This window comes from Propithecus coquereli, unplaced genomic scaffold, assembly GCF_000956105.1.
Source record: "Propithecus coquereli isolate 6110/MARCELLA unplaced genomic scaffold, Pcoq_1.0 Scaffold62, whole genome shotgun sequence".
Classification (NCBI taxonomy): domain Eukaryota; kingdom Metazoa; phylum Chordata; class Mammalia; order Primates; family Indriidae; genus Propithecus; species Propithecus coquereli.
This window is the reverse complement of record NW_012152174.1, coordinates 7,841,167-7,864,160: the sequence shown is the minus strand read 5'-3', so window position 1 is coordinate 7,864,160 and position 22,994 is coordinate 7,841,167. Positions and strand designations below refer to the sequence as shown.

Genomic DNA, 22,994 nt, shown 5'->3' with positions numbered 1-22,994 from the left:
TTACTAATGACATTGTTTTAGATGGTCTACTTTTCTAAGATTGAAGGTTCCCCTGCCAAGCAGTAAAAGCTCATTTTAATTTTACCCTTTCTAAAATGTATCATACTTACTTAAACGGAATATGCTAAACAAAATCTAACCTTCTTTCTGAGGATGTGTCACCATGGTTTTCTCAAGTTCCTGCTGAGGCAAAAGGAAGAGCTAATGCATTAAAAGTGACTTGAAGTACTATGGATTTGGTTTCAATGGATGTTAAATTATATCCCAAGACTGCCTAGATTAACATCCTCCATTATAAAATGTAAAACATATTGCAAGTATTATCTGATATCCACACAATAACAGGCATGTGGTTGCCTTTTAAAAACTTTTCATTGTTATTTTTATTATTTATTATTATTTATTTTATTGTTTAAAATTTCAAGGATACACAAAAGTAGAAAGAGTACAATAAACTCTCATTATCTATCACCCACCTTCAATACTAATCAATATATTGCCAATCTTGTTTCATTTATGCCTCTCCATCTCCTGACCCTTATTTGTTACCTTTTTTCCCACATCTATACTGAGGTATAATTTATAATTGTAAGTGTACAATTCAATGATTTTTTTGTAAATTTAGAGAATTGTGCAATCATCACCGCAATCCAAGTTTTAGGACATTTACATCATCCCGAATGCATAAAGAAAATGTGGTATACATACACAATGGAACACTATTCGGCCTTAAATAAGAAGAAATTCTGTCATTTGTGACAACATGGGTGAACCTGGAGGACATTATGCTAAGTGAAATAAGTAAGATTGGCCGGGCATGGTGGCTCATGTCTATAATCCTAGCGCTCTGGGAGGCCGAGGCAGGGAGATCACTTGAGGTCAGGAGTGGGAGACCAACCTCAGCAAGAGCAAGACCCCATCTCTACTAAAAATAGAAAAAATTAGCCGGGCATGGTGGCACGTGCCTGTAGTCCCAGCTACTTGGGAGGCTGAGGCAGGAGGATCACTTGAGCCCAGGAGTTTGAGGTTGCCGTGAGCTAGGCTGAGGTCACGACACTCTAGCCCGGACAATAGAATGAGACTCTGTCTCAAAAAAAAAAAGAAATCAGTAATACAGAAAAAGACAAATACTGTTTAAAAGAAAAAAACAACACTTCATCATTCCCAAAGTACCCATTTGCAGTTAATTCCTATTCTCACCTCAGCCTCAGGCAGCCACTAATCTATTACACTTGCTGTCTTTTATAGATTCACCTTTTCTGGACATTTCATATAAACAGAATCACGCAATATGTAGTCTTTTGCACCTGGTTTCTATTACTCAGCATAATGTTTTTGAGGTTCATCCATGCTGTAGTAGGTATAGTACTTTGTTCTTTTTTATTGTTGAATATTATTTCATTGTATAAATAAGCCACATTTTGTTATTCATTCACAAACTGGTGGATATTTGGGCTGTTTCCAGTTTTTAGCTCTTATGTATAATGTTGCTATGAACACTTGCATGTAAGTATTAGTGTGGACATATATTTTCATTTCTCCTGGGTTGATATTTAGAAGTAAAATTGCTTGATTTTTTTGTCTTTTACCCAACAGAATCACAAAATATCAGAGTTTGAATGGACCTTAAACATCATATGATTTAACCTTTTATTTATCAAATAAAGAAACAAAAGTCCAAAGACATTAACTGATTTGCTCATATTTAGAGTTCACTGGTGACAAAGACAGGATTTAAACCCAGGACTTCTCCTTCTTCCTTTTAATTCTTTTTAAATCAGTTTCCTTTCCTCCCCGGTACATGCCCTCCCCCCACCCGACACTCCTTCTGGAGCTCCCTTCTCCTCCGTGGGCCAGAGCTGCTATGGGAAACTTCCCTGCTTAGTCATCCTGGGAATGCCCTTTACCTCTGGCAGACTTTCCCTCCCTCACTCCCATCCAACACCCTCGGCCTCACCTCTGCCTCCTGCAACCTGGGGGCTCTCATTTCTGAGCCTTGCTGGCATTCTGTGAGCAGATCCATTGTTCCCGTCCATCCTCTTCCCTTGCCCCCTCCCCAAAGGAACTTTATTCTTGGGCAAACTGATTTACCATCACGTCCTCTGCTTTCTATCTTTAGGTCCTGGGTGGTTCAGGGTTACAGATGTCTGCAAGGTTTATGAGGCGACAGTCTGCATTCCTAGTTTTTACTTTTTTAGCTTGAGGGAGATTTTCAAGAGAAGAAAGCAAAAATGTCTTTGCTAGCTTGAAACAGGAAGTCTCCAACTTTCTTGAAACTCCCTCTTGGGTGAAACACTCACATGGTCAATGAAAATACATGGACAATGATGATTCCATTCAAACTACTGGGCAGGAAGGGGTCAAAACTCTGCCCCAAATCCTAACCAGGAATTTTATTCCATAAATGTCTTATGTGTGCATGAAAGAGGCTTATTTTCACTACTCAAAGACAAGAGCAGCCCTTACATCACCCTATGGCTAGTTACTACTTCGTTAGCCCAGCTCAGGCAAAATAAGAACCCTCTTTGAAGCTAAAAATAATCCAAGAGTTTTTAAAAATAAAATTATTATTCCAAGTTTCCTATAAATATTATGGCAAATGCCAAGCACACAGAACTGATTTTGAACACTTTTTTCCACTTACATAAATCAAATCCGCTGTACTTGCTCTTTCTTTTGAAAAATGTTTAACGGTAAATCATGCACCACAGGCCAGAAACAGTGGCTGCACACACAGAGTAATTGGCTGCTATTATCCAACCAATCAACAAGTACTGGGCATCCAGAGTGCCAGGTACAGCAGGGGAAATAGAAATAGATAAAGATATGGCCCTATGGCCCTTGCAATCTACCTGTGATAACAAGACAAATACATGAAAAGTTAAACAGTACGAGGTGGTATGTGATCAAGGGACACAGGCAGAAGTGTAACCGAATTTTAGAAATGAGAGAGCTGGCCACCTGGATAATACTGAGAACAAAAGAGAAGGAAGGGCACCAAAACCCTAAAGCTCACACACAAACTAAAGCTACAATATGCCAATGATTATGTCATTCACCTGCTCAAAAACCTTCAATGACTCATCACTAACAATCGAAGAAAGTCCAAACTCCCTAGCTTGGCAACCAAGACCTCACAGGCCCTGGCCCCTCCCTCCCTTGCTAGGTTTTGCTCCAGCCATACTGCTCCATTAACGTGCCCTGAACACACTGACACCTACTGCAGTTCAACCTCCTTTGCTCCTGATGCCCTAACCTACCCAACACTCTTCCTCAACATGCTCCACCAATTTTACGGTCCATCTCCTTCCTTTGAGGCATACAACACTGTTTTTTTTTCTCCATTACTATGCAGATCTTTGCCTCTTGCCACAGCCAGTCTCTAAGATGCCTCCAGTGATTCTCACCTCCTGGTGTTCACTCCCTTGTGTAATCCCCACCCATGTGACCTGTGTAACCATTAGGGTATTGCAGAAGCGACAGTGTGTGGCTTCCGAGGCTTAATTGTAAAAGACATTTTGAGGCTTCCACCTTGTGTTCTTTTTGATCATCACTCTGGAGAGAGCCATCCCCCAAGTCATGAGGACACTCCAGTAAACCTAGGGAGAGGTCTACGTCGTGAGATTTCCTGCCTACAGCCAGTACCAACTTGCCAGCTACATAAGTGAACCATCCTAGAATTGGATCCTCTAGCCACAGAAACACCTTCAGATGTCTGCTGACCTGGCCAACCCCCCGACTACAACCTCATAAGAGACCCCCAAGTCAGAACCATCCAGCTAAGTAACTTCCAAAATCCTGACGCACAGAAAACTGTGTGTAATGATAGATGTTTACTGTTTTTAGCTTCTGTGTTTTAGGGTAATTTATTATGCAGCAATAGATAACTAATACAACTCTCTTATGCATTCTTCATTGAATTCCAATCATTTACATTCTAACCTTTTTCTTAGAACTAGATTAAATTTCCCAAAGGGCAGGTACTTCCTGTTAAATTTTTCAACTGTATGCTTTAGCAAGACATTTAGTAATCTTTAGTTGGTTAATGGAATGATAAAAGAATTGAAAAACTTAATGAAATAATTGGCAGAGTTGTCCCTTGGGTTGACTTCCTATTGATTTTGGGTGATTCTGTAATTTTTTTTTTTTTTTTTTTTTTTGAGACAGAGTCTCACTGTGTTGCCCGGGCTAGAGTACCGTGGTGTCAGCCTAGCTCACAGCAACCTCAAACTCCTGGGCTCAAGCAATCCTCCTGCCTCAGCCTCCCGAGTAGCTGGGACTACAGGCAAGCGTATATATATTTTTAGTTGTCCAGATAATTTCTTTCTATTTTTAGTAGAGACAGGGTCTCGCTCTTGCTCAGGCTGGTCTTGAACTCCTAACTGTGAGTGATCCACCCGCCTCAGCCTCCCGCAGTGCTTGGATTACATGCGTGAGCCACCGCACCTGGCCAATTTTTTTTTTTTAACTTTGAGGACTTGGTAGCATGGAAGTAGTAACAGCTGGCAGTCTGAATTCTGATCCCAGCCCTGGCTTTCAGAGCATACTGCCAGGAACACAGAGAGATTGCACCTCATCTCTAGGTCAGGGCTTGTCTCCTGTTCTGACATTCCTAACTTATCCCAGGGCAAGAGTGACTTCAAAGTGTCACAGGTGGTACATGGGCACTGGGCATGGCAAGAGTCAGTGATGGGTACTGGGGAAGAGGCTGGCACTAATAAACAGAACCCACTTAAACAGGGTCGGTGTCAGTCAGCCACGTCCAAGCAGCCTGAACCTGGCAGAATCCCCAGGCCAGGCACTCTGGCCCCAGTTCCAGGAACCGAAGGCATTTCATAAGTTTCTATTTGAGATTTCTTCTGAATCTTTCAGTATTTTAAAGACGGTTCCAACTCAATGCAGATCTTCTCTTGAACTCAGGGTTCAGTTATAGTCTAACAGAGTCCTTATCACAGGTCTTCTTGGGATCCAGAGAAGCTGGTCTGGGTGACTAGTAAGACTAAACGCCTCTCTTTAAGTCATAAATAAAAACTGAAAAAAATAGGACCAATCTTTTGGGGATCCTTTCATAAATAAAACCATAGCTACCACACAAAGAAACAGTCACCCTATTGGGAAACACAAAGAAATCTGATAATCATCCCTTTGTGAAATTATAGGCGGTTATACATGATAAGTATAGTAAGGCGAGAGCATTATAAAATATAGTAATTCCTAACAGGTAAGCTGGCCCAGAAGGCAAATTTACCATTAATTGACATTTGTATTAATGACTCTGCATGATGAAAGAAATAGCAAAATAATTAAGAAACTCTGTAAAGGAAAGCTGCAAAATCATGCTAGAAGACAGTGGGTTCTCATTGTGAAAAGGGGTGAATGTGGCTTTAAGTCAAGGAAAGGAGCACAAAGCTGGTCAACTTAGCCTAGGGCCAAAACAAGATGAGTTCTAAGAATGAGCATTTAGTGCTCATTATAATTCTGTGCAGTTTACTATGAAATGCCCCTTTCTCTCTTTGGAGACTATATGCACAAACCTCAAAGAGATTCTGGTATTTAGCTTAATTCTTTCCATATGTTAAACACACCTCGCTGCCTGTAGGCACCAGTCAGATTGGTTTCTTCTGAAAAAGGAGGCTAGAGATTGATTTTTCAAAGTAAAATTATCCCATCCTATTAGTGTTTGAGATCTGAAATTTATTAGCAAACAACTTGGGGCTAGTTATACAAGCCTGCTGATAAGGAATGGCTGCCTTCCAGCTGTTCCCAACATGCCTTTGTAAATAAAGAGCCATTGCTTGAGCAGAACTCTGTGCAATGTCTTAAAGATGTGTATTTCATTAAACAAAACTTTTTTGAGTGGCTCAAGACCTTAATCCCATCAATTGTGCTACAGACATTAAGCAAATCATTTGTTAATATTTTTGTTCCAGTACAACTCAGAAATATCAGAATAAGATCATGAATATGATAAGAATAAGATCAGAATGAGATCTTTTAAAAATAAATAATACTGACATTCTCTCAGGCTACATCTTTGTTTCACACTCTCCATTTCTTTCTGAAGAAAGGCAAAAATCAACAGAACTCCAATCGTTTCATTTAGAAACAGAATCAAATGCCCATAAAAACATTGAAAACTGTGCAGGAGAAAATATTAAGAGGAAGCAGAACATTATATTTCTGGGTATATTCTATGGTCACAGCTATATATAACTTTGGCTAAAGATGGAAAGAAATATGAGAAATCAAACAGATGTTTTCTCACACATATCTATAACCTTACTGTTTTTTCTTTCTAAATTTCCCTTTCCTGGGAGTTGTCTTAACAGTGGGTGTAGTATGTTTGCTTTTTTAAATTATCAGAGTAAGATCTCACCTCATCAGATAAGAGCCAGTTCCTCATGCACAGGGTGGTGATTGTCTGGACCACCCTAGATAACTGCCTGGTCTCCTCCTAAAAATTCTTCAGGGTTAGCAATCCCATAATTTTCCACTTTAATCCCCGCAAGGGGAAAGAAACTGTCTAACCTGCTCATCAGAGTGGATTTCAAGGAAATGTTTTCATTTTTAGTGTCAAAGTAAAACAATCCCTTAAAGGAAAGTAAAAATAATATTTAAGCAAATCATAAAAATGAAGTCACCGATTAATATATATTTACTGAGAACGCAGGCACAGAGACGAGTTCTAGAGATGAACAAAATTTACTTACTTCATAAGAGAAGAAAATAGAATGGCAGTTGCCAGGGGCCGGGTCTGGCGGTTGGGGAATGGGGAGATGTTGGCCAAGGGTACAAACCTTCAGTTATAGGACGAGTAAATTTGGGGGATTTAATGTACAGCACAATGACTATAGTTAAAAATTCTGTATTGTTTACTTGAAATTTATCAGGAGAGCTTAAGTGTTCTCACCACACACAAACACACGCACACACACACCCAAAGGTAACTATGTGTGGTGAAGATGTGTTCATTAATTTGACTGTGGTAATCATTACACAATTTATACATGTATCAAACCATCCGATTTTATCCCTTGAATATATACAATTTTTATTTGTCAATTATATCTCAATAAAGCTGGGGGGAAAAAAAGATGAAAAACTTGGCTCCTGGTCCCCAGAAGCTATCCTAGCAGGGCACAGAGAGCTGCAAACTAAGGTTTATGCAAAAGTGATGTAATCAATACAAAGACAGGGAGAGGAGCTAGAAGGAGCTATTCAACATCTTAAGAGGAAGAGATTACTTCCAGATATTTTTTCCTGGTAAAGAGCAGAACCAAGAGAGGTTTCAAGGAGGAGGCATGAAGTGTCTCCAGGAGGATATGGGCTGATGTTGTCCAGGAAAGAGACGCAAGGGTCACTGCAGGAAGGAGGGTATAACCAGGCAGAGGCAGGGGAGAGTGGGGTGCGTTCTGCAACAGTGCAGGGTTTAAGAATGGGAACCAAAGGAAACATGCAGAGGAGTGGAGAGAAGGGTGGGGCAAGCCAGCAAATATTGTCCCTTGGGCCCTGTGCAAGGAGCCCTGCATTTGCTGTTCTATTTAATCCCGACACCTTGTTTTACAAATGAGAAGACTGAGGCTAGGGAAGCCGCACAAGGTTCTGAAGGGCACGCAGTTCACCTCCGTATTCCCGCACTGTGCCTGGTGATGGCGCAGCCCCCACAGCGCTGCCCAAATGCAGATGACAACCCCACAGACCAGGCCATGCTCCGCTCGCTCCGCCACGCTGCTCTCGGAACATTTTCTTGTAGACGCTGGGAGCCATTGACTATTCCGGGTCAGCGGAATGAAATAACGAGACAGCTGTGTTTTAAGAAGAGGACAGTAAAGGCTGGGGAGCTGGAGTGGGGAGCTGCCTGACGTTGCGAGCCTGAAGTGTTTACAGACAACGCCTCGCTTTTTTTTTTCTTGCTTTTCAGTGTGCAGTTTTTATATAGATTTTTCTAAGGAAGTATCAGAGTGCCTCAAAACTTCAACCACAGTCTAAATTCTCTCCTTGCCAAATATATTCTTATTCTAAAGTTTAAGCACTATAGATGGTATAAAATGAAAAGTTGAACTCCTTTCCACTCTTCCAACCCACAGTTCCACTACTGACAGTATATTGTTCATTCTTCCAAAAAAATGCGTATGTACTCATGAACATATAATATGCCTTTTTTAACATAATGAGATCGTTATTTTGCTTTTTAATTTAATCTATCTTGGAGATCTTTCCATATCAGTCAGTGCACAGAGACCAACGTTGCTGTAAAGCTGCAGTGTTTCATCTCAAGGAAGTACCCTTATGTATATAAGTAGCTGATGCATATTTTTGTTTAGAGTTTTTGTTTTGTTCATTCTTAAAAACAACACTGTAAAAAAAAAAAAATAACACTGTAATGAATCCTTTTCATACCAAAATGGACTTGTGCCACTTTTATCAGCTTGTAGGATACTGTGGCAGATGAGCTTTCTTGTACACAACATAATTAAGCAAGATTTCCTCGTTATGTTAGCATAGCCAGCAGTCATTTATCTTAGCAATGAAGGGGAACACAAAGATTATCTAAAAATAAATTTACACTAAAGAGTATCTCAGGACAACATTTTGTAGTTCTGAAGCCTCCTGGGAAGACTCAGGGCCAGAGTTCCTTCTGGCTTCCCAGCCCAAGCCACTTGTGCAGAATTCCTCATTCCACACTGGGGCAGGACAGCATTCCTTCCCAGAGCGACCCAGGACACTGCCCTTCCTCCTCTACCAGGGGCTTCAGACTCCCCTGGTTTCCATGCTTAAAATGACAATGAAAAATACATGTGATAGTTATCACAGAATTTCCCAAACTGGGCGGGATTAGAGACCGTCTAGTCTATACTTCACACGTCTTAGATGTGGTAGTTATGGCCCGGAGGGTTTGAATATCTCAGCAAAATCACATAGCCTTTAGGTACCCCACCTCCCGCATGCCTGTCCAGAGCTTTTTTCATTGCATAGTACCAAATAACAGCTGCATCCTTTCCTTAGCTATTTCAAAAATACCATATAAGCGAAATTTGCCTATACTGTATCTCCAGATAGAAATGATGCTTGAAGTTCAAAAAAAAAAAAAAAAAGATTCTGAGAACATGTGTAGGGACAGCACAGGTAGTAAGAAATTAAAAACTCTCATTTTTAGATAATTTTAACTTCTTTCTCCACCAAACTCACTAAATTGACACACTTAAGTTTCACCTCTCTTCTACTGTCCCTTGTTGAGGCGTTAACAAGCAAGTGTCCAGTAACACTGCTTGGTATCAGCAAGACGCTCTCAAGCCCTGCCAATGCATTCGCAAACCTGGGGCCACTCACGCTGTGAGACCCGCAGCCGTATCTGCATTACTCACCCACCCCACCCCATTCCTGCTGCAGAGTCTAACTCAGGGATTTTGAACAGCTCTGAGAAAAGTCTGTTCAAGATCTTAACATCACAGAGTAGCCAGCTCCACCCACCAAGCCCTGGAGTTCTCTTTCCATAGTAAGCACCTACAAGCTGGCTAGGGGAAGTCACAGGCGTAGTTTCTGCAAGAGAAGTATAGCAATATGGTTAAGAACCAATGGATCTGAATATCAGATTTGCCTCTTGACCTTAGGTAACAACTTAAGCTCCTGCAGTCTCAGTTTTCTCATCTTTAAGATGGGATAATAATGATAGAACCTATTTCAAACTGTTATTGAGGGATTTGGCAACGTATATAGGGATCTCAGTGCAATGCCCGCCCCATAGTAAGCGCTCAGTAAATACTGAGTCTCTACTGCTATGCGTGGCTCACACATGGGCTAACCCGAGGCAAAAGGCAAAAATACAGGCAGCTGAGAACAAGCAAAGAAGAAAAAATCTTCAGTATGATTTCTGTTTGAAACCACAAAAGTAGAATAGAAAACAATTAAATTTTTATACAAGTCCTTATTTGGCTCTGGAGAGTCTCAGGAGCAAAGAGTCATTCCCAGGACTGTTTCAATTGAGACCTAAAACACTAGATCTGGGGGAAAAACTCACTAGGGCGGATCAGGCTCATGGTCTGCCTCCCACAAGCCCAGTCACAGGAATGGAGGGCCCAACACTGCAGCTCCTCACTTCAAGGAACTGACCAGGAACAGAAAAGTGGCAATCTCTCATGTTATGGTGGCTTTTCCATATCATCAAATCTTTGTTACCAGCAAGATCCTGGTGTGGTCAAGGCTACAGGGTTTCCCTTTTTCTTCACACCTGAAATAAAAGATCACCTCAGCATTTTCTTCTTCTTTTTTTTAAATTAGTAGAGATGGAGTCTCGCCATCCTGCCCAGGCTGGCCTCCAACTCCTGGGCTCAAGCAATCCTCCCACCTCAGCCTCCTGAGTAGTGGGGGCTACAGGCGTGTGCCACCATGCCTGTCCTATTACTTCTTGATTACTTTCATCATTGCTTTTGTAGGGTGAATGTTTTTATAAGCTATGTATCATAAGATTGGCTTTTGCTCCCTGTCATTGCATGTGACTAGGGTACTTGTCTGCATGGCCCACAGTCCAGGACCTAACAGGGAGAACCAAGGCGAGGACAATTCATTGAACTAGCTCAGGCCAGGCATAACATCAGGCAGCCCAAGGTTATACTCACACAGTGAATGCTTTGAGAAGCATGAGATACCCAAGTTCAGAGGTCACCAACTCAACTGTCTATAGGAACCAGGCAGATAAACAAAATGTGTGACCAACCAGAGGTAACACCATAGGGAGCAGCAGAGTCTGGCCAAACTGGTGCAAATGCCCCATGAACTGACATTTAAATGTTAAAAGCTAAACACAGTGTGTAAGTTGAGTGAAATGCATCTGGGTCACATTTGGGCCAAGGGTCCCCATTTTGTAATGCCCTGCAGTAGGTTCTGAAGGCCAAGAAGTGAAGAGCAAAAAGACCAACGAAGAAAGGGAAGAGCAGGCAGGGAGAAAGGGTCTGTCTGGGCAGTGGCAGCCCCAGCACGCAGTGAGGCAGCAGTGGTCAGAAGTGAACGGTCACAGGGAGGCTGGGGTCTAGGCCCCACGTGCCAGGGGCCTGGGCCATAAAGCCAGGAAACAAGAGGTCAGAGTATGGACAAAGGGGAGGGCAAGCAGGCCCAGGGACCACTGTGCTCGTCCTGAAAGTGCAATAAAACGAGAACACAGCCCAACAACCTGACACTGGGAGTCCAGGGGACAATCCAGCACTGATGGGTGCTGCACCCACATACCCTCTGCTCAGGGAGGGGCCTGGCTCCGTGAGCACAGCTGCATCTGAGGTAAAGCCTCTGGTGACTGGAGGAAAAGAGTCAAAGGGACAGGGCAGATCCCAACAGGCTAAGAAGGACAGGAAAAAAGCCCATATGCCTCCACATCATTTATTTCATAAACAAGTGTATGTTTGGTGCTAACTCTGTACCCTTTACCAGGTTCAGCGGAAGTTACAAAGATTAAAAACAAAAAAAAATTCATCATTATTAACAGGAGAGATTGTTTGGCACCAGCGTTGACCAAGTCATACACTCAGATTCAGTAACAATATAACGGCTCACTAGTCACAGTATTGGAATGCTAATACTGTGTAGATTGAATGATATAGACATATAGGTGATGTTCTCAAAAATGCTAAAAGAATAGATCACGTAGAGGGAAAAAAATTGAGATAATCACTAGCAGACTTTTTGACAACACTTTATGTTGGAAAAAATGGAGTAACATATTTAAGATTCTCAAGGAAAGAAAATGTTACCCAAGGATTTTATATCAGGCAAAACTGACCTTTAATTACAAAGGTCACAGAAAAAGTGTTATCAGGAAATTAGGGAATACTGTTCCCATGAGCTCCTCCTACTAAATCTACTAGAGAAAGAGCTTTAAATCAAAATGCCTAGGCCGGGTGCGGTGATTCACGTCTGTAATCCTAGCACTCTGGGAGGCTGAGGCAGGAGGATTGCTTGAGGTCAGGAGTTCAAGACCAACCTGAGCAAGAGTGAGACCCCGTCTCTACTAAAAATAGAAAAATTAGCCAGCTGTGGTGGTGCATGCCTATAGTCCCAGCTACTCGGGAGGATGAGGCAGGAGGATCGCTTGAGCCCAGGAGTTTGAGGTTGCTGTGAGCTAGGCTGATGCAACAACACTCTAGGTCGGGTAACAGAGGAAGACCCTGTCTCAAAAAAAAACAAAAACAAAAAACACGCACACATACACACACACATACACAAAAAGGGGAAGAATGAATATGGCATATGCCAAAGAAATTATTTGTACCATTTTCAGTAATGATAGCTGGTAATGGCAGTATTTATGTAGTTATTTGGAGACTACTGCATGTGTAATATGGGACAACCAAATAGGTAACTATACAATATTCTATGTCCCCTGTGACTAAAAAAAACAGGATGCTAATTGTGAAAAAAAGGAAATAAAAATGTAATACACAAGAGATTAAACAAAAACCCTGTAGTCTTGAACTTAAATTGGAAATATTATGAACTTGCAAAATATCTTACCGTTATACGAGTGTTTGTGTGCGTGTGTGTGTGTGTGTGTGTGTGTGTGTGTGTGTGTGTTTCCCAGCTCTGACCCCTGAAAAGGCCTACAAATAATAACCATTCCAGTAAATGAGCATTCCTAGTGCCTGGATTACGGTCCTGAAATAATAATGTTAAAAAGAAACCAGGAATTCTTGGAGAAATGGTTGATTTCTAGTCTAGGCAGGAAATGTACAAGACATGCCTGGATCACCTTAACCACTCAAACAGCAGGAAGCTATCAAGATTACTAAAGCCAGGAGAACTCAGGAGCCCACTGAAGAAGAGACTCCCACCAGTCAAAGATGGGACAATTTCAGTCTCAGTAAAAATTAAAATTTCAATGGACTTAAGCCCATCAAATATATTTAATTCAGTGAATTCATAACAATTAAAAAAAGAAACCACCCTGGCCTGGTGCAAGGGCTCACACCAGTAATCCCAGCACTTTGGGAGGCTGAAGAGGGAGGATCGCTTGAGGTAAGCAGTTAAAGACCAGCCTGGGCAACATAGCAAGACCCCGTCTCTACAAAAAAAAATAAGAAAATTAGCCAGGCATTGTGGTGTGCACCTCTAGTCGTAGGTACCAGGGAAGCTGAGATGGGAGAATCACTTGAGCCCAGAAGTTCGAGGCTGCAGTGAGCTATGATCAAACCACTGCACTCCAGCCTGAGTGATAGAGCAAGACTCTGTCTCTAAAAAAATTTAAAAACAAAAACAAAATAAAACAAACCCAACCGAATCTTAATTGGCCACCTTCTGAGAATGACATGAAATCAATTCTTGAAAACTGGGTAAATCAAAGGAAAAAATCAAGCATTTATCCTGCTTTTCCTAAGTGAATTGTACCACTGGGCAGTCAAATAACAGACTGAGGGGAGTCCATCCTCATAAAATTATTCCAGCTAATAAATAAAACAAAAATGATAAAATATCACCATTCTGCAATCCCCCATGAATTAACAGATCCAGACATTGAGGATCAACAGCTGCTATCATCAAAAAAGAGTGAAAAAAACAGACCTCATGTGCCTTCCAGTGAACGAATACACCACCCCCTGCAGACTCACCAAAGGCATCGAACCGGGGTCTGATCAAGCCTCTGGACCCAGATGCAGGAAATAGGGGGCGAAGGAATTAAGCTGAACTGCGCCATGAGTGTGCATCTTTCTTGTTATTAGGACTGTGGGGAACTTCACCAATCAAACAGCCCAGGTCCCTCAACAAATAAATTATTTTTTTAAAAAGGAAGGAATATGGTAAGGCAATCTGCAGATTAAAAGAGACTTAAAAGACACATCAGTTTTTTTTTTTTTTTTAATGGGCAAGGCTAAACTCAGTGGGTCAGAATGCTCACTTGGGTGATAAAACTAGTGATGCAAGGAAGTAATTAATATAAAAGTCGAGATGGTGTTTCCTTTTGGAAGGACAGAAGGGAATGCGATCAGGATGGGATATAGGGTTTGGGGGTTGCTGGCAAAGTTCTATTTCTTGACCTGAGTGCTAGCGATATATATGGGTGTTTGCTTTATAATAATTCACTCATCTGTGCATTTGTTTTGTGTGGCTTTTTATATTTGTGTTTTATTTTACAATAAAAGGGTAAAAAAGGTGTTAAGAAAATCTAGGAGTGTTAGCACGACAGCAGCCAACCGATGGGAAGGACCGCAAGGCAGAAGAGCGTAGAGATCCAGCAGCAAATCGGCTGGAACCAGTGTCCTACGGACTTGTGTTTCAGTGAACCTGCCACGTTGAAGGTAAGTGACTGCAGCTGCACTGTTTTGATTAAATGTTGCCATATAACATTTTAAATTATTTTTAAAAGTTTATAACAAATAACATGCTTCAAAATATCTCAAGGGCAATCTCAGTTCAAAATGACCTCTTGGATGTCTACCGGAATTGCAAAAGGCTGTTGGGCATTGGGTTCTCACAGACGCGAGATTACACATCTCACACTCCATGAGACGTGCAGTGACCAGCACCGCACACCCCCACGGTTCATCTTTCTACTGATACTGTTAAAAACAACAAAAGCCAGGCATGGTGGCACATGCCTGTAATTCCAACGGATCAAGAGAGGCCGAGGCAGGAGGACTATCTGACCCCAGGAGTTGGAGATCAACCTGGGCAATACAGCAAGACACCATCGCAAAAAAAAAAAAAAAAGAAAGAAAGAGAAAAGGAAACAAACCAAAGACAACAACAATGGACACAAAACGCGAAGAATGAAACATGGAGATAAACTTTGTAGTAGAACCTGACTGGCTGGAGAGGTAGCAGCCTTTGAGAGCTCACAGAAAACGAGGGCAGTTGTACCAGTTTTATTGAGGGGAAAGTAAGACCCTGTAGCAGTTCAGAGCACAAGTGTGGGGGGCAGCTGAGCGGCCAGGGTGTGAACCCCAGCTTGGCCAGGCATTGGCAGCAGGTTGTTTTACCTCCCTAAACCTCAACCCCACATCTGTAAATGAGCGTTAACAATAGTGCCTTTCTCAAAGATCCATTCTAAAGATGAAATTAAATAATGTGTATGAGGCACTCAGCACAGCGCCTGGCCCATCCTAAGCAGTCAATAATGTTTGCCATGATTACTGGAGTGGTAAACATCTCCAGAAACATAAGGAACTCCCTATTTGAGAAACGTTTGGTTTGCAGGCAGGGTGCTTCCGCCAACGTAAGTAGTGCTCTTTTGATAAACCCATGATCTTTAACAATAAAAAGTCACTGCTAGTAGAAATGAAGTGCATGTGATTTCCAGCACCTTCCATATCATTGTTTGATTTCCTCCCAACTACCATCATGGGTGGTTAGTTTTAATTCCAATAAACCTGGGATGATTATTCTCAGGAACAGTGATGGCCTCGGCTGGACAGCCTAGGGCATGGGAGCCCACGGCTAGTGCAGATGCTACTTGTGTACCCAATAACCACGTCCCTCTCCCTTCGTCCTATCGGCACAGCCAATCTCTTACCATAGAGCTTCTTCCTCAGCACCCACTGCTCACGTTCAAGGGAAGCTATGACTCAGTTCTGGCCCATGAGGCTTTAGGAAAGATTTTACCCCTGATGAAAAAAGACAGACACTACAAGAGAAGGAATTTATCTCTGCCCTCTCTGGGTCCCGCCTCTTCACGCACATACACACACACTTCCTGCCTTAGAACGAGGTTGGCAGGAGCCCGTGTATCTGCCGCTGAGGAAGCTATTTTCTGCCCAAGAACTGGCAGGTCTGCAGATCAAAAGGTAACATGCTAAAGACGGGAGGGTGGAAGGACAGACAGAACCTGGTCCCTGAAGACACTGCTTGAGCCACTGACCCAACCCTGGATCTGCCCAAACCCAGACTGCCATTCGTATAAGATAATATTAGTTGAACGTTCTCTTGCCGGCAGCCTAAAGCACCCTGAGTGCTATGGACTGGACGGTGTCCTTCCTGCTATGGTTTGAACGTATGTGTTCCCCCCAAAATTCGTATGTTGGAACTTAAACCCCCCCACCCCCGTGATGGCAATAAGAGGCGGGGCCTTTGGGGAAGTGACTAAATCTTATAAGAAGGGAGCACCCCAGTGCCTCGCCCTCCCACGTCTCATTTCTTCTGCCGTGTGGAGACACAGCACTCATTCCTTTGTGCCTCCTTCTGCCACATGAGGACACAGCAAGAAGGCACCATTTTGGAAGCCAAGGGCAGCCCTCATCGGCCACCAAATGTGCGGATGCCTTGATCTCGGACTTCCAGCCTCCAGAACTGTGAGAAAATAAATTTTTATTGTTTAAACTACTCAGTCTATGGTATGCAAACTAATATATCATGACTATACAACACTAACGGCACCCATAAAAGGAACAGAACTTACAAGATATCAATTAAAGGGTAAAATTAGTAGTGGATATGCTTGTAGAGAACTCAGAGTCGGGTATGCAGGAAGAGTAGAGCAGTTAATCCTCTGCGCCCGCCATCTGTCTCCACGAGTCACGGCCCAGCCTCTTCCATCTGCCTCATTTCCCAAATGTCGTGGCTGGAAGGCCCTGGTGCGCTGGACTCTGCGGCAGCAAACCTGGGGGATGGCTGGCCAGAGAAGAAGCCTGAGGCAAGACTCAAATCAGTCCATTTCATACGTGTGGGTCTCTGATCAAATATTTAAATCAAGGGGGGAAAAAGCAGTGGTTCTGCTAAAATTAATACTATGTATCATTAGCAGTAGACCTTTATTATTCATAATTTCCATGGCCCCTGTTAGAATGATACTGAAAACTCACAAAACACAGAAAGAGGGAAGAGAGTCTCAAGTACTAGCACATCTCAAAATGCAAAAGAAGAAGGAGGAGGAGGAGGAGGAGGAGGAGGAAGAGGAGGAGGAAGAGGAAGAAGAAGAGGAAGAGGAGGAGGAAGAGGAAGAGGAAGAAGAAGAGGAAGAAGAAGAGGAAGAAGAAGAAGAAGAAGAAGAGGAAGAAGAAGAAGGAAGTTATAGAAGATGGCTTCAGTGGGAGCGGGGAGGTGGGGCTGGGTATATTCACACCAAATGGGTGTGGTGAGCACCGTCTAGGGGATGGACACGCTTGAAGCTCTGACTTGGGTGGGGCAAGGGCAATATACGTAACCTAAACATTTGTACCCCCATAACATGCTGAAATAAAAAAGAATAAAGAAAGAAAATGGCTTCAAAGAAATCATAGTCTGTTCTCCATTTTCCCACTGTCCACCATTACAAAATGAGAAGAGCACTCAGAGAACAGAATAGATGCCTGGAGTGCCAGGACCTCGGGACGGGGGAGCAGGCCTGGTGGAGGGAAAACAGGCCACGTGGCACCTGGGAGCCTCGATTTGGGCCTGCGCCCTTCCAAGCGGGGCAGCCTGCAGTGTCCTGAACTCAGCGGCACACTGATCCGTGATGTCGGCATGTCAGCGACTCAAAAATCTACACTTTCAACTAACGAACGCTGAGCAGATGCTCCACTGTCTCTGTTTCATGGGTTTCAATTCCTGGATCTATTTGTGGGGCGCCACTGTTTTGGTTGTTATTTTCTGTTCTTGATGGAGTTGCTTGTCAACATTTCTCAACCCAGTGAAGACCTACTTGAAAAACCACTTCGTTATTTCTTAAGATGGGTACACAGGTGTTCATTTTGTATATACAGGTTCATTTAAATCTTCTTTAAACTTTAAAGCCACTCTGTACTTTCAAGACATTTGCTCTTTTCACTGACAAAAAAAAAAAAAATCCCTACGTATATCCACTGCCTGAAGAAACTTCTTTATAGAACAAGACAAGAAAGCAGGTCTCCCAGGGTAGAGGTTCTCAATTTGCTATGCATCGGTCACCTGGGGACTCTGTCAGAAATACACATTCCCAGACTCAGCCTGTGGTCATGCTGCAGTAGGTGGGAGCCCAGGAATCTGCACCTTTTGTTCTAAGATTCCCGGGTGATTATGACTTCCAGTCAGATTCAGAGCTACAGCCCCAGATGAGCCCTAAAACACAGCACATTGGACAGGTTCAAAGTTTCATACGGTGCATCACCTTTGTAGCTGCCCAGATAATCACATGCACAAACTGCCCCACCTGGGCAGAGCCTCAGGTACACAGGGCAGGGACTCCTCGCTTCCTCAAGAGGCTTCCTATTTACACAGGGTCTCTCACCCTGGCAAGCAGTAGCAGCCGTTCCTTTAGGTACTGTCAGTCATTCCAGGCCATAAAAGCAAAGGGGCAAAAAGGCCAAGTGTGTGCAAACAGAGGTCATTCCTGGAAGCTGGAGCGCTTTCATTTCCCTCTACAGGTATAGTCCGTGAGTCACTGGGGGCCCATCTCTGCACAAAGGCAAGAGAAATTCCATCACTAAGTCAGGACTGCTCTGCCCTCCAAGGGCAGTGAAAGTACTATGTAACCAAACATCAGCCATTTCCCGGAAAACCATCTCATCTATGTAATGAGAAAAGAAGGGGCGAAAAAGTTGTTTCCTGGTCACAGCATGGTGGCATCAGATACTGGACGTATTTCTCAAAGGTTAAACTTTAAGTCATCAAAGTTTGTTCTGAACTTTGCAATCTACTGCCAACACTACGCCTGCATTTTTTCTCAGAAGACCATGGTATTTCTTGTTGTGTCTGCATGTGTGTGAGAATCTGAGCACAGTCAGATGAGAGCCCAAGATAGGAAAGGATGAGCGTAGCTAGGCCTCCATGGCACGCACCACAAACTCTGTCTTCCCCATTCCTTTTCATTTTTTTGAGACAGGGTCTCGCTCTGTTGCTAGGGCTGGCTAATTTTTCTATTTTTTGTAGAGACTGGGTCTCACTTTGTTGCCCAGGCTCGTCTTGAACTCCTAAGCTACAGTGATCCTCCTTTCTCAACCTCCCAAGTAGCTGGGACTACAAGGGTTAGCCACAACACCTGGCTTGCGAGTCATTGTTACTATTCTAGATAGTAACACAATTAGCTTTTTTGCAGATTTTTTGGGATGCCTGTTCCCCGCCCATACACGTTAATCATATCCCCCACCCACTGCCCACTTTTTGAGTTTTTACGTGTAATTTGAATAAATAAAGTTTAGGGAGGCGGACTATCATCTATAATACCTCCCTGTGAAATAAGAATCCCTTAGATATTGAATGTTTTGTGTTAAGCTCTTTGCATTGACAAATGTAGACTTTATAAACCATTATATTCATCTAGATTACCTGATTTATTTATGATTTAAGAATCATAAATAAATCATAAATCATTGAGTATAGGCTGGGCACGGTGGCTCACGCCTGTAATCCTAGCACTCTGGGAGGCCGAAGCAGGAGGATCGCTTGAGGTCTGGAGTTTGAGACCAGCCTGAGCAAGAGCGAGACCCCGTCTCTACTAAAAACAGAAAGAAATTAGCTGGACAACTAAAAATATATAGAAAAAATTAGCCGGGCATGGTGGTGCATGCCTGTAGTCCCAGCTACTCAGGAGGCTGAGGCAGAAGGATTGCTTGAGCCCAGGAGTTTGAGATTGCTGTGAGCTAGGCTGATGCCATGGCACTCTAGCCCGGGCAACAGAGCAAGATTCTGTCTCAAAAAAAAAATCATCAAGTATAGTAAGTTTCCACCAACAGTATAGTGAACCTGCACAAATGGGCCTTTTAAATATTTTCTTTAAGGGAGACTTTTACTCTATTATGCCTTTTGTTCTGATGTGTTTAAATTTAGCAAGAAAAGAGGTTGTATGAGTTGAAAAATCACCTTTGTTGTCTCTTAATTTTCTTTTTCTGACTATTTTGCTAGACATAGTCTTCATCTGTATGTTAAAATGTCATCAGGACAAGGGTGTTCTGGGATCCTAAACAGAATGTCAGATTGGGTGGGGGGGTGGAGTTGGACACATTGCATGGGCCAAGAACAGAGTATTTTATGAGTCCTGTTCTTTGCAATTCTAATTCTGTTGAAATTGGAGGAAAGGGTGTGTGGAGAGAAATGATTGCATCCAAACTCGTTAGGAAATGCCGCGTTGGGGGAGGAGCAGGTTTCTACATGATTTATGGCTTGGGGAACTTCGAATAGTTCATTTTTGAAGTTGAGTCTACCACAGTGCCAGGCACTGCAGAGGTCTCACAGTTAACTGATGCAATTAATTCTCATCTGCTGATGTTAGCCCAAACTGGAAGCCAACACTTCCTTCTCGGAGATTTCATCTGTACTCAGAATCGAGCTTTGCTCCGCACCATGGCCCCACAGTCCCTTCCCCACGCCCTCGGTTTTTGCCTGATACAAATTGAAGGGATTGAACACGGGATAACCCCCAGCAGGCAGGGGCGAAACAGTAATGACAAATAAGGGCTGCCTGTTCTCTCACAGAGGGGAAGGGAGTGGGCACAGGGCCCATTAGTTCCTGGGACACTGACTTTGACAATGAGGACACACACTGGGGCCAACCTGGGTAGCAAAGTGGACACTTCGCCCCATCTGGCATTGTCAGGCAACCCTGGCGCTGATACAGCAGTTAAGTGAAGGCGCTGCGTGGTGCCAGATTAACTTTTATCGCCTCGCCCCTCCTCACACTGCCCACATCCTGCATTTAATACCAAATGCACACAGTAAGAACTCAACAAACACCGAGAAGGCACTTTTAACACCCAACCTTCATGTTGCCTTGTGGCTAAGAATTCACTTCCTGTTCTCTTGTTTCGGTTTTGATGACTGTGGCCCTGGTACTAACGTCCTTAGTGTGCTGTCCAATAGCTGAAAATGAATGATTTGTGGAGGGGTCAAAAAAAAAAAAAAATCAGAGAACCTTGTGGCAAAATGTAAATGAGGTCAGTTAGTTTTTATTCTACATTTTGGCCTGAAGAGGAGGAAATGAGCTACAAGTGGAGGGCAGATAATTCTCGAATGTCAGAGGACCTTGGAAATGGGTTTAAGGACCATGGCCTTAAACCATAAAGTTCACCAGTATTCACGTTTACAGGCTCCTCAGTCCAGCTTGCAGGAGGGCAACAGACTAAGAAGAAAACAGCCCCCCTGGCCAATCCCTTCTCTAAGCCTGGCTCTTACTCCTTCAAACCAAATTCATTTAGTTCAAGCCTTTCCCACTCCCAACTCGTATTTATTTTAAAAAATTAGTTTCTCAGCTGGGCATCCCTGTAGTCCTAACACTTTGGGAGGCCGATGCAGGAGGATAGCTTGAGGCCAGGAGTTCAAGACCAGCCTGGGCAACATGGTGAGACCACATCTCTACAAAAAAAACAAAAAAAAAAAGCCAGGCACGGTCGTGTGCACTTGTAGTCCCAGCTACTCGTGAGGCTGTGGCAAGGAGGATCACTTGAGCGTAGGAGTTCGAGGCTGCAGTGACCTATGATTGCTCCACTGCACTCCAGCCTGGGCAACGGAACAAGACCCTATGTATTAAAAAACAAACAGACAAAAAAACTCAGTAACTTGCTGACCTAACTCCCCATGACAGATCTAATTAGAAGGTGGCAATAAGTGTTTCCAAGTGTTTAATTAAGTGCGATAATTATTTCTTTCCTTAAAGAGAGATGGAGTCATATGTTTACATCGCAAAGTATAGAGTGGAAACACTTTTGTGTAACACAGGATTCAAACCAGAATAAAAATCTGTGCTGCGATAAGCAGCGCTTTCAGTGATTTATCACCTCTTAACTTTCATATGCCAATACACAATGGCTTCTTAAAAACTACGCTGTTCCGGTTATTTCCTTTCGCCACACAGCTTTGTTATCCTTACAGCTCGATGAATAATTTCTACTCAAAATGTCATTTCCCTACCAACATCTCTTAAATGGATTCTTATCAAGGAAGCGGAGGGAATTTTGTGGGTATTCTACTTCAGCAAGAACGTAGCAAGAATAAACTGAGATGTAGAAGAACTCAGAGACTAGTAGAATTAGATGGGACCCCAGCAACCAGGCAATTGTTTTATAGGTGAAGAAACCATTTTATAGAATAACTCAAGTACAATACTGCTGTTATGATAGCAAAGCTTTCAATTAACTTTTCGTAAAATGTAGAAATATGCCCTGCATTGAGAGAATATGGATCCCCTCCACTAAAAATAATTTTTGTAGGGATGGAATTACCAGTCTTAAGCAACCCGAGGATTGGGCACTGGGCACTTTACTGCTACAGGTTCATTCCTTATGTGGCATGTTTCTACCTAGTGCTGTGTTTTACAAAATCATCTGGTTTAGAAATATGGTGTCACTGAGTCAATAAGCGTGTGTTAGGTGCCCAAGCTTGGTTGCTCAGCTTGGGCTTGAACGTTCCTATCAGCCAGCCTGGGTCTGAGGGGCCTGGGCACTCACCAGGTGTCTTTGCGGCAGGTGCTGAGTATTCGAGCGCCACATGTGCACTCGTGTACACACACACACACACACACACACACACCTTTCTTCTTCAAAGGAAGTCGCCAGTGAACAATCTCAAAGCAAAGCTCTGGCCCCTGCCCGTTTTACAATGCAGAGTTGGACTGCAATCTCAGGCCAGCATCTCAGTCTGCAATCTGGGACATCCCGATAACCCGGGCAGTCCTTTCGCAGGCATGTGCGGTTACCAGAAGGACATGACAAATAGCGGGAGGCCAGTCCACAAAAGGAAGGAAGAAACGGCGAGTGGGGCTCCGAGCAGGAGGTGGAGGTTACGGGGTCGGCCGGAGTCGGTAGGAGTTCCTTGCAGGGGGTCTCGGAGCCTCCCTCCGGCACAGGAACTGGGTGAGCCAACTCCGGGGAGCTTCCGAGGCTGTGCGCTCCCGCACACACCCATGCGCACACCCACTTACACTATTCGTGCATACGCACCCGCTCACACCCACTCACACTCACTCCAGAAACTCAGAGAGCTGGAAGCGCGCAGCCCGGCGGCCCAGAGAGCCCCGCGAGGTGTGCGCGGGACGCGGGCGTCCAGGGGGCACTTACTCGAAGGAGGGGGCGCGGCGGCGCCTGGACGCTGGGACGCGAGCTGGGCGATCTGGCGACGCGGAGTACCTTAGC

The 22,994-nt window shown here is 43.5% G+C and overlaps 1 protein-coding gene across 1 annotated transcript in view; it reads right to left on the bottom strand.

Moving 5' to 3' along the window:
- TNFAIP8 (tumor necrosis factor, alpha-induced protein 8) overlaps nt 1-22,949 on the bottom strand; it is a 119,373-nt gene extending 96,424 nt beyond the window's left edge. The window contains exon 1 of the mRNA XM_012659556.1: nt 22,920-22,949. Within this exon, the coding sequence (XP_012515010.1) occupies nt 22,920 (1 nt within the window). The 5' untranslated portion in view covers nt 22,921-22,949. The remainder of the gene's footprint in view (nt 1-22,919) is intronic.
- Nucleotides 22,950-22,994: the final 45 nt, after the last annotated feature.